Source organism: Mytilus edulis, chromosome 5 (assembly GCF_963676685.1).
Source record: "Mytilus edulis chromosome 5, xbMytEdul2.2, whole genome shotgun sequence".
Taxonomy (NCBI): Eukaryota; Metazoa; Mollusca; class Bivalvia; order Mytilida; family Mytilidae; genus Mytilus; species Mytilus edulis.
In genome coordinates this window covers 41,020,990-41,033,816 of record NC_092348.1, presented here as the reverse complement: position 1 = coordinate 41,033,816, position 12,827 = coordinate 41,020,990, and the positions used below count along the sequence as shown (strand labels likewise).

At 34.4% G+C, this 12,827-nt stretch overlaps 1 protein-coding gene across 1 annotated transcript; it reads left to right on the top strand.

Annotated features, from left to right (window-relative positions):
* The first annotated feature begins 287 nt into the window (after window positions 1–287).
* LOC139522406 (uncharacterized) lies at window positions 288–12,404 on the top strand. The gene is made up of 5 exons (XM_071315923.1): window positions 288–387; window positions 6,804–6,920; window positions 9,886–10,002; window positions 11,328–11,451; window positions 12,192–12,404. The coding sequence occupies exons 1-5, from the start codon at window positions 339–341 to the stop codon at window positions 12,316–12,318; spliced, it is 534 nt and encodes a 177-aa protein (XP_071172024.1). The 5' UTR covers window positions 288–338; the 3' UTR covers window positions 12,319–12,404.
* The last annotated feature ends 423 nt before the right edge of the window (window positions 12,405–12,827 follow it).

The window sequence follows — 12,827 nt, the reverse complement described above, 5'->3', positions numbered from 1 at the left end:
TGCAACTTTCATAGAAAAAAGAAAAAAATAAGATGCCAGTTCATAGTATTTTGGTCTATAACAGGACATGCAATGGCATCTTATTTCTTTTTTTAAATTTATCTGCATATATATGTCAGGGACCATTTTACACTAATTTATGCAGACAAATTTGTTTACATGTTTTTGCTCGTAAACTTTGTCTTTTTACACTGTTTAAGTAATGGTTCTCAAATTCGTATGGTTTTTTCTTTCAAACATTCATTTGGTGTCCTATAAGTGAATAAGTTAAACACTGCGTAAGATAAGAAAATTGATAGCTTAGTAATCTAAACTTCGGACAAGAATATCGTAACAAAATGGAGAACATATTCTACTTCTTAATAACAATAGTCACAGCGGCTTCAGGTTTGTGTTTTCATATCATACCTTAATCAAATATTTATTTTCGTTTTAAGACGAATAACAAAAATACAAACTTCACTACCTCTAATGAATTACAAACCAAAATATAAGTAACTCGTGGTGCCGATTTATGACGTAATATTGTAGAAGAATGCTTACATCTTAATCCCTAGCATTCGGGTGCAGGCTATAAACTTTGAACAGACACATGAAGAATGATGCTGTTTTAAACATGTTTTCGAATGCTCTACCCCTCTTTTTTTGACAGTGGTGCAACAAACAACATCGGGAAACACTACAAATCAGTTAGACAGGGCTAAACTTGTCGGGTCGATAAGTGAAAAAAACAGAAAAACAAAAGACAGAAAGTACTGTGCTCTCGGTCATAAAACTTTACTCAGTACTCCGAGTACAAAATAAGTGCTTGAAACACAAAATCCAGTATTTGATTGGTTGATTCTTGAGTCTGAGTACAAAAATCGTGCTCGAAAGTTTATGACCGCATGTAGGAGTACTCGAAGTCACGTACTATAAATGTTTGTTTTCCTGGTGTAAAGTATTATAAGTATTTACACTGTGCCTTTTCATTATAACATGCAATTTTTTATCAATACATCCGTATCTTTTAGATTAAATTTTGATCAAAATAATAATAAAATCATGTCATATACACCCCCGTAGGTGATCACTGTTTAACATTCTAATGGGGCACGAGGAGCTCAAAATGAACATCTGTAACTTGGCATTGCACAAGGTCATGTTTTTCTCTGGTTGTTTATGACGTCGGTCTTTACACTAAATCCATTGGATGTTGAATGTGTACGGATTGATAGTTTAGTCTTAGATGCATGATTTTTTTTATTAGTTGTTAGTGGCTTTGAACTAGCTGTCAGATAACTGCGAGTACTCTCAGATCTGTTCATTGTGTCTTTTTGTGTCGGGATGTATAAGAACCGGGCCACGTCCACTTGTATTTTGTCCATCTGATGAGTTAAGCCCTTTTCAACTGATTTTTATAGTTCGTTCTTAAGTTGTACTGTTATACCACTGTCCCAGGTTAGGGGGAGGGTTGGGATCCTGCTAACATGTTTAACCCCGCCACATTATTTATGTATGTGCTTGTCCCAAGTCAGGAGCCTGTAATTCAGTGGTTGTCGTTTGTTTATGTGTTACATATTTGTTTTTCGTTCATTTTTTCTACATAAATAAGGCCGTTAGTTTTCTCGTTTGAATGTTTTTACATTGTCTTATCGGGGCCTTTTATAGCTGACTATGCGGTATGGGCTTTGCTCATTGTTGAAGGCCGTACGGTGACCTATAGTTGTTAATGTCTGTGTTATTTTGGTCTTTTGTGGATAGTTGTCTCATTGGCAGTCATACCACATCTTCTTTTTTATATTCTCACCAATAATAATACTAAGTAACTGGTATTAAAAGTTACATTTTATCAAGTCAGAATGAAAGCCTAACAAAATGCAGGTCAATACAGGAGATACATGTATTGAAAAAGTGAAAATATAAGCCGAACATGTACACTGTATCAACAGTGTGCGAACATGATTAATCCATGCAAATGCCAATTCCGTTGGAAGTGCAACTGCCTAACGTGTTACATTTCTAAAAACAAAATATATGTGTGCCCAGAAAATCATGATTCATTTTATTAAATTAATGATATAAAGGAAAATAATTTATTACAACCAATATTATATATGGATTCATTTGACGTCATATGCTATACAATTATTCCAAAAAAAGAAGGCGAAATGGATCTCACTATTCTCTGCTGGTGTATAATAAACAATGAATTGTGGGAAGGTAAACCTACAAATGTATATACACCTCGCCAAAAGTTAAGCAACACCTGATAATTTTCCAGAATCGATTTTTAGGAATTCATAACTTATCGAAATATCGATGCAATGAACTAAATTTGTGTTTTTATAAGATAACATATATAATATTAATTGAAAAGTGAAAGTTTGGACTGTTTTCATGATTGATTTTTTTACTATTTCATTTTTGGCAAATGGTTGTGAAATGGCAAAATAAAATACAAGATAAAGTTTCAACTTATACTGACGTTTTTTAAAATTTGCTTTGCACTTTACACAAAATTCAAACTCGAGAGTGACAATTTGTGAATACATTAAAGTAAAATTTAGGTCACTAGCGAGTGTATCCTTCACGCTCCCGGACTAGTTCATTTACATGTCGTCTTATGCTTTGAACAAAGCGTCGTAATCTTCTTACAGTAATTCTTTGCCATTCTTTAATCAAGGCTGCTCGTAATTCCTGTTAACTCTTACTAGCAGGAATCCTGTTGTTGATTTTTCGACCAATATCATCCCAGACATGCTCAATGGGATTCATATCCGGTGACATGGGTGGCCAAGGAATATTAGTGTCAGTTACATGTACCTCCTTGCGTAAATAATCTGAAACAATGCGTGCTCTGTGTGGCTTAGCATTATCGTCAATGAATATTGGTCTAGTTGCAAGATTGTGATAGTCAAAATGTGGCACATCGATATCCCGGGTAGGTTATAGCGATAATTTTGACACGTCATAGTCCCATCCAGAACATAATGGTCCATTTTGCAGTCAAATGAAAAGCATCTGTAAAATATCAAACCCTTACCGCCAAACGCTGTAGTTTCAAGAAGGCCGTACGGTGACTTATAGTTGTTAATGTCTGTGTCATTTTGGTCTTTTGTGGATAGTTGTCTCATTGGCAATCATACCACATCTCCTTTTTTATATACTGTTTCCTGTATGCTGTATTCCGAGGACGCCATACGCGCATGCGCTCATCAATATGATGTTGGAAGAATCTTCTCTCGTCAGACCAATGGACGTAACGCCACTGTCTCAAAGTCCTATTGCGTTGACCAAGTGACCACTGATGTCGAGCTTGACGATGCCTACGAGTCAGCAATGGTCTTTTGAATGGTCTACGGGCACGTAAATTGACATAATTTAGTCTTCGATTAACAGTTACATTTCATTCACGAAACTTGCAACGATAAAACTTGTATGTAGCTTTATAAAATATGTTTTTTTAAGGTACCTAGGAATAGAATTTGTACCTGAACTCTTACCTTTCGATTAACAATAGATTAACAAAATATATGGAATCAAAGCAGTATCAAATTTAATTTTAAAACAAATAATAGAAGCAAAAAAATTTAGGTGTTGCTTAACTTTTGGCGAGGTGTATATATGTAAGTTAGCGATTACATTGTCCAAATTAAGTGAGTTGAACTTAGAATCATAAACATCGTTGACAGACATTATGGAACTACTTAATGAACTGAACGCCCGATTGGTAATAATGAAGTCGGATGGGAAAGAGCCAGATTGGAAATTCATCGCCAGTTCTGACCAGGCCTTGAAGTCATAAAATTTTCGAGTCATTTTTTGTACTCGTACTCCAAAATCAACCAATCAAAATGCTGGATTTCATGTTTCGAGCATGATTTTTGTGCTCTGAGCACTGAGAAAAGCTTTATTATGACTTCAACCCCAGGTCTCAGTTCAACTTACTTGGATCAATTTAAGGTCAAGGAACAATATACTTCATCTAGGAAACCTAAGCCAGCCCTGAAAAGTAAAAACAAGCCACCATATACAAGGAAACGCAACGCTAACCGTTACGCCCAGTGGATGGCCACAAAAACAGCCGTTGTACCCGCTGCAGAACAACAACAAACCACTGAGTTGTAATAAACAGGGATATTGTCACCAGTCCTTGCAACCCCAACAAGGCATGTCATTGCCGGATCTACTACAACTCCACAAAAGGCAGAGGCAAGCGCAGTAGGATCAGCTTTGATGTAGGGTTTGACTTTAACAACCAAGACCTACTGACCACACTACCACACACATCTCCCGTCAGCATAGGACCCAAAGAGGCAATGCAAGCAGCCATCTTGGCAGAACGGCCTGATACTTCGTACCAGCCACAACATCGCAGTCGGAGTAAGATGAAAGCCAAACGACAGATAGATCCAAATCTGTATAAAGGCATATTAGTCCGCAATATTCAGACAGGATAGCCAGACGGTAAAACACACACATCATCATCATTGTCAAAATATAAATCTGTTATAAATTGTATTATCAGTATCGATCATTATGGATTGAAAAGACAGGGTTGTGGAATTACTGGAGTTTTGCATGAAACAGACATTTTCATATTAAATACACGATCAATCATGAAAGACACAAATGATTAACTATTGACACTGGAACTTATGAGCTACATGTATGAGTCCTAAAAGGATATCATATTAGGGACTTGTCACAATATCGCAATTTTCAAAGCTTAATTTGAAATTCTGTTTTGCAAAGTTTTGTGACAAAATTGTGCCCTCGGTTTCTATCGGCCTCTTTAGACTTTCCCTCGTGAACGATTAATTATTATAATTTTTGCAAACGTTAACCGTGCGATTATAAAAAGAAGTACTTTATAAAATAGTTACAAACAACAACGCTGCTACAATAATACAGATAAGTTTTATTTAACAAACAATCAACAAAAACATACCATAGCTAATCTAAATAAATAATTTAGTACTCTGAGTCATAGTAATATATACACATGGAAAAAAGTATTGCAACACCTTGATGGAATATGATAAAATATTTGTAAAATAATATTGAAACGTAGGTAATGATATCATTGGCATTAAAACGAACAAAAAATGTATGAAAAAAAAGTTTTATCTTACCAAAATTTGTATAACAAAATGAAGTGTTTTTTATGCAACTTTTACTGTAGTCGAACTTTACAATGTCAGATATTTCAAAATTAATCTATAGATGATTGTTCACATCATGGTTGATCGTTATACGCCAAAGAATTTAATTTATTAAAATTAGTACTTTGTGCGCAGCCTCCATTCAAACGGATAACCACATCTTAACGTCTTCTGATTCCTGCCATAAGTCGACTACATTGTTGCTAAGGTAGCAGCAACCATTCTTGACGAAGGGTATTGTTTATTTCATGACGTGTTTGAACTGGGATGTCCTTTCGTGCACTTTACGCCCAATAATGTCCCATATATGCTCGATATGGTTCAAAACCGGGCTACGATTGGGCCAAGGAAGATAAACCGAATTCCATTGGAACAACGGATCTTCCTCCACGACGCTAATTTCCAACTTTGGTGAGCTCTGCACTATATTGGATAAGGTCATCTGTGTGTCTGTTTGTAGGCAAAGGTCCCCGAAATGGTATTATCGCACGATAACCAGTAGCGATGATCCGATCTTGAACAGTTATTGTTTAAAGGCTCCTGTATGGTCATCACTCTCTTTTTAAGATTGTATTGTTTGCAATGGGTTTCCTTCTGACCAACCTTCATTATGCTTGATTTTCCCTAGCAGATGTTATAGGGTGTCTTGTTGACCTCGGAAGGTCTTTAACATCGTTTCCTGCCTGATTTTTATTCTCAAAACGACTTATTATAGTTGAATGGTAATGATCAACAATACGTGTAATTGTCACAGCGACATACCTGCTTCCCTCGTGCTGATTTTCTGCCATCTTGCTGCAGTTATGAGTTGTGGATGACCAATTACAAGGTGTCAATCATATAAATTTATAAACTTGGTTATTTTAAGTGTTGAAAACAATGAGGATAAAAACATCTGTTTTAGTGTTTACGAGTACAGTAGCTGCATGTGCAGACAAGAACTGATAGAGTCGATATTTATTGATTAAACTCAGGTGATATTAAAATAATGTTTAACTAGTTCTATTTCAACAAATTATTTAAGTGTTTTTTTAATTTGAATTTCAATTTGGTGTTGCAATACTTTTTTCCATGTGTATATATTTATATGCTTCGGTGCTACATGTACAATGATATATATTACACGAAACCATTTAGAACAGTTCTATAGATGAGTCGGCAATTTTGTATTTATATACGCCTTAAAATCGCGTTCTTGGAATAGAAGCAGCGAATTCAAATTTCCCAGTGTTGAGTTGAGTCCTAAAAAACTGACAAGCAAACGCTATCAATTAACGCTAAATTGAAAATCAGCTGCCAAAATTTCTGACTTGATACAGGTATTTCATGAAGAAAATTGCTTGGTTAAACATAGTTTAATAGCAAGTTAATCCTCTAACATGTATGTCGCTTGTTTACAGTTCCGACAAGAACTTGGACCTAGCAGCCAAAACTGTGTAAAATCAGACATACACCAATTGGAGGCGTGATCACCCACAATTCCGATGATATTTTAGCAGCTAGGAAGTGCTTTCACTTACTTAACGACGAAAATGTATGTAACTGTTTCAGGGTTCCTGTTTTGAATACAATAACGATGTTTTATGTGATTTTAATGATTTATGTGATTGGAGTAATTATATATTGCTAATCACACTTTTACATTTTTCTGAACAGTTTCGGCTGAGTCATCTTCCAACTGTACTGACGCTACATTCATTGACTGTAACGATACACATGTCTGCAGCAATTCAGACCTCAAGAAGTACTGTCCTCTAACCTGTGGTATATGCAGTAAGTTCTTATAAAAAGTTGTAACGACATGGTGAACTTAAGGTGTGATCCGTCTTACCTCCTAGTATAACAAGATGATGGAATTTGCTATAAGTTTATTAACCTGCATAGGCCGATGTCCCATACAATAAAATACACAAGTATATATACAGAATATAACGGTGTCAAGGTTTCTATTAATTTGACCATTATAGTCTTAAATCAAAAGATACAGGGATGAATATATATTAAGTTGTCTCTAATTGACATGTTTTGACATGTTTTGACCAACCTGGAGATTGATGGTCAAAGAATGCACGTATGTCCAGTGTCAATAACTAATTGTAATGGCTACATGTCACCACCTGGTCTGCATGTAAACTTGTTATATGCAACCTAGAGGTCAATTGAACAACCTTTTACAAGGTCATGTTTTTCTTAATAGATATTCCCCTGTATTTATTTTATTCAATTTAATAAACATTTTTGAGAATATATAATCATAAATATAAATATAAATATATATAATATATATTTATATATATATTTTAAGCCCATCATATTGTCACACTAGGTTTAATTTTGAAATATTTATAAGAATAGAAGACACTAGATTTTCGACACATGTCATTCAAAATTAAAAATACTCAGTGCAAATTATTCTTATATGATTGGGTTTTCTACTTTACACAGTTGATCTTTTCGTTCACTTATGCATGTTATATTGTAGATATCTAGTTCATTCATGTAGCACTAGAATGTCTTAATTTATATCTTGAACAGAAATAGATATTGCTCATTTATTTCATTATGCTTCCTAAAGTGTTATCAATTGTGTCTTGTTGAAACAATAAGGGTGTTGTTGTCACTTACGCATTCTTCGTGGGTTTTTTTTTACAGGAAAAACAAATTTACCACTAAATCGTCTACTGTAACAACTAAGGCCGTGTTCACATTGACCTAAATTCGGTGTTGTGTTAGTGTAACTCACATGTAAACTAAACACAATTGCGTTCCCATTGATAAAACTCAATGTTTAAATGTAGTTTAAATCATGTTTTATCTACACACAGTCGATAGTCAATGTAGGCCTTGTGTAGGTTAAGTGTACACAAAACTAGGCATTTAGGACATTAGTTTTACCGTGTATATATATTTAAGGAGGAAACTATTTTTGAGTAAAATTACTATTTTTGATAATTATTAGTACATAGTTCTTTACAGAAATTATTGTCTAAATTTTACAGATTTTTTTTTGTTAAAAAAAATTAACGTTCTTTATCAAGACTCAAAGCAACATCATTGCCGAACCCATAAGGCAGCAACCAATTGATTTTTCGGGGGGGGGGGGGGGCTATTATAGTTGAGTTTAAAACATAAAGGCAAGCGGGTGGGGGGGGGGGGGGGGGGGGGGTGAGCTATGGATTTTGTTTTGGAAACCAAAAATGTTTCCAGTTTTTGGCCCTGAATTTTTTTTTTTTTTCACCCTCAGCTGCCACTATATTTAATGCTAAAATTGATTTCGACTTGTCACCAAAATTTGTCCTGAAAAAAATCAATAGCCCACGCCCCCTACCCCCCTCCCCCGCTCCCCTTTCCCCTCCCCAAAAAATGAAGTAAATAGTTGCTGCCTAATTCATTTGAAAAGGTCTTCCCGAATCGACTTGGCGTACACAGAAATATTCGTCACTGGTCTTTACTCCAACAACGATTCACGCATAAATGCATGACTAAAAAAAGTGTGAGGTAAATGATACGTTTGTCTTGTATCTCAGATCCGTTAAATAACACTTAAAATAAATTAAAAAAAACGTTACCCTATTCCTTTACCAAATACTACTTGGAGAAGAAATACCATTTGAAACAAACAGAAAAGATAAAAATGTAGTGATCCCTAATATCTCAATCCTTTTTTTCGGCTGTAAGCACGCTGCTGCAGCTAACGTTTTCTAATGCGTAATCGAGACATCTCTAGTATATTCAAACTACTACAAATAATAAAAATGGCTTTCATAAAGTAGCAACCACTTAACTTAAAAAAAGGGGAGGGTTATTTTTTTTTTTTATCTGAGTCAGATTTTTTTTCGCGCGTACGTTTTTATTCCATTTTTTTCGATGCTGGTGATCAAATACTTTTTTTTTCAATATTTAACACTATAATGTATGGGGAAACTCTTGATTCAGAATATTTTTTTTATCATGTGTATGACCACTTTTTTTTTTATCAAATTGGGGAACGGAATATTACCATTTCCACCCCACCCCCTTTTGAAGACAAATGGTTGTTCCCTTACCGCTAGAACAATTGTCCAAAAATTTTGAATTCAGTTCTACGTAATGAACATTTAAATGACATATAGTTTACAAGTGGGAACACATCTTATGTACAGGTAGCTAAACAAGGTGTATAGATGTGAACAAATGTAATGTGAAACCAGTGTACACTACACTAAACTAATTGTAAACATGTTTACTCTACACGGCGTTTGGTGTGAACACGGCCTAATGTTCGATCCCCATACCGCATTTTTGGTTTTTGTGTATTCTAAATTTGAGCCAAAAAGTGTTCGCTGTTGTTGTTTTGTCTTATTTACATACATTCGGAATCCTCTGTGTTTGTACATGCAGTGTCAACGCAAAAGTTTGCCCGCAAATTTGCTTTTCTTTTCATATATTCTTTACATGTAGTTAGACAAAAATGGAAAATGTTATTAAATCCTTGTCATTTTTCATAGTTTTTAAAAGCAAAAGGTGTTGAAATTTAATGTATAAAGTACACGTATCATCTAAGAGACATTTCCCGCCAAATTTGCAATTGATTATATATCAAAAGCAAGGACACGGGTTTTCATTTTTGTTCTGCTTTGTAGTATTTATAAACTATCTGTGTATAACAATCTTACAAAAAACTTGTTATTTTAAAACAGAGCAATAAACATTATCCTTAAAACAATGTATTAATGTTTCTCCTTTTCTTTTGTTTTAGAACCCTGTCAAGACAAGAGTGTATTTAACTGTAATAAGAATGTGTGTTCCTTTCCCACACTGAAGAAGTTCTGCCCTGTAACTTGTAATTCCTGTAGTGAAGCCACTCATATTACATGTATGTTATTTATTTCTTCATGTGTGTGTGTAAAATTAAATCGTTTACATTAATTATGACTGTTATCGCGCATTTTGAATTTATTCTGATCGTTAACAATATTAAAAGTCGCATGTTGTATAATAAGTTACAACTACATGGATGGTATTGTATTCTCAATAGTTTCAGAAAAAAACCATTCCATAACCTCATTATTTTCAAATTTAATATTCTGCAATTTCAAGCACTGAACTTCATACATGTAGCTGTTTTGTCAGATAATAAAAAGTTGTAATAAAATAACCGTCATTACATGTGAACACCATACCTTATCCCAGGGGCGGATCCAGCCATTTTAAAAAGGGGGGGTTCCTAACCCAGGACAAAGGGGGGGGGGGTTCCAATTACATGTCCCCATTCAAATGCATTGATCGTCCAAAAAAAAGGGGGGTTCCAACCCCCGGACCCCCCCCCCCCCCCCCCTCTGGATCCGCGCCTGTTATCCTGACGTGTGCTGAAAAAAAAATCGGCTTACCTTGAATGGCTTATTTGAGTTCACTAGTTTTCGGAATTTTAGTGGTACTAACGTAGGTCATTCTTATCTGAACAAGACGTCAAATATGCCTTCCTATTTAATTTCATTTATATCTATAAGGCATAAAATCTTTCCAAGAAGCTAAACAGTGATACAAAGTCCTAAAGCTATCATTTCACACCAAAATTGACCAACAATTTCACTTACTTACAAGTTTACAGCTATGCGTAGGATCTATTTTGTATTTTGATTCTATACCTACAATTGACGTTATGTTAGTAACACTTCACTACTTAAAACTTATAAGATATTTAACAGAAGATACAACATTGCAATCAATTATCGAACGCCAACAGAGAACAATTGACGGAACTATGATAAAAAGAAAATTGACTAACAATAATCCAAATATCATCACGTAGAAACACTACGAATAAAGCCACAAGAAGTACAAGAAGAAGTAAGGGGGACCCTGTTGATGTGGTAGGATTCTTACTACATACGTAACGTCTCTGTCCCTTCATTCTCCTTAGGACACGTGGGAAATTTGGGATAATACATATCGCTTGTGATAAACACTGAATTGAATTACATTTATTGGAAATCTGACCAAACCCAGAAAAAATCTCGTAACTCACATTTTTTAGAAGCAGTCATCATTTCAAATTTCTATCGGATAGATACACAACAGAGTGATAAATATAGTTTTACCGTTATCTTCTATCATCACTCGTGAAAATTTAGAAACCGATAACGAATAATTCCTTGATATTGTTTTATATTAATGCTTTCCCAATTATGTTTTATTCAGCGCAGTTAAACAGTTGTTATTACAAAGGAAATTCGTACCAGCAAGGTGAACACTTTACTGATGGTTGTGATTATAAATGTGTCTGTGAAGATGCATCTACCGGACGTTACATATGTCATTCGATGTAAGGTTACACCTTTTGTACAACTACGAGACACAGTGTTCGATAAATGTTGGAAAAGATTAAAAATTAGGAGATTGAGCATGATGTGATATGATTGCTAATGATTCAACTATCCCATATCATACAAATGACTTGGGTTTAAGCAACACATACATGTACTATGGGATACATAGGCGTACTTACTAAATTTGATATGCGACTTGTTGAAGCAATACAATAAGACAAGATAATACAGACAAAGGCTCATGCAATGCTCAATCTGTAGAAAGACAATACTGTAAGTCTGTTAGGACAAATAATCTTCTTTTTTTTTCTTTAACATGAAGCAATGCCTGAGCAACGATTTATATATTTACCATGATTTTTTTTAAACATTGACGTCTGGTATGTTTTGATAGAATTAAATTGATGTTACATAGTTTACTTAGTTTACAAAAACAATGGCACGATTGACAAAATGAAGAAATGTCACTTTTATCCAAGATTTTGCGCCCCAAAAAGGCGTGATTTCTACGAACCATGAAATTGGAACATACTATATACTTACATTTCAGAATACATTTTTGTACTTTATTTTTAATTTTTAAAGAAAAGTTGAGTGTTTTTACATTTTGACAATCATATTAATTCCTAAACTCGTTGTGTCAAGATTATAACTTTATACAGGTCAAGATATGGTCTTAGCCGTTTAATTTATTGTCAAAAATTGTTGAGTATTCTAGAAATATCTTTTATTGCAGGTGTTACCAGTGGAGCTTACCAGATGTTTGTAAATTAAATCCCGCTGCTCCTGGAAAGTGTTGTCAGACACCAAGTTGTCCGTCATATGTCCAAATTAATTATCCGTCAGGATATTCAGTTGAATAATTACCTAGTTTAACATGTTTAAGCACAAACAGTGTATAGACATGAAGAGGGATACATATACTATGAATAAAGATGAGAGAACATTACGGTTTAGATTTGCTTTTATAATAGTTCACACTATAATATGTTTAAAACAAAAACGTCGTCGGCTTTGAAAGGACGAATAACAAGGAACATGATACAAGCACTGTGTCTTTACTTAACAACTAACAACTTACAACAAGAAACTTGCCAACAAGATAAAACTTGATGAAAATTGACCACCAAAAGGAAAACTAGTTATAATTTCAACATACAAGAATAACAAAAAAGGCAACAACAGCATCGACGCATGATTTTATCAAGTTTTTTATTTAATTTACCTGTGCACTTTATTGTGGGACCTCGTGTTATCATGAACGATAAATTTTATTGTGTTATGAAGATGCTTAAGGAATAACGCGAGATTGCAGTGTAGCCAATCAGAATAACGATAATAATTCAAATTTAACACCACTGTTTGTATGTTT

Coding starts and splice junctions, on each gene's coding strand:
- LOC139522406 (XM_071315923.1), top strand. CDS start 339: ATGGAGAACATATTCTACTTCTTAATAACAATAGTCACAGCGGCTTCA. Junction 6,921..9,885: donor TCTAACCTGTGGTATATGCA/GTAAGTTCTTAT, acceptor CTTTTGTTTTAG/AACCCTGTCAAGACAAGAGT. Junction 11,452..12,191: donor CGTTACATATGTCATTCGAT/GTAAGGTTACAC, acceptor CTTTTATTGCAG/GTGTTACCAGTGGAGCTTAC.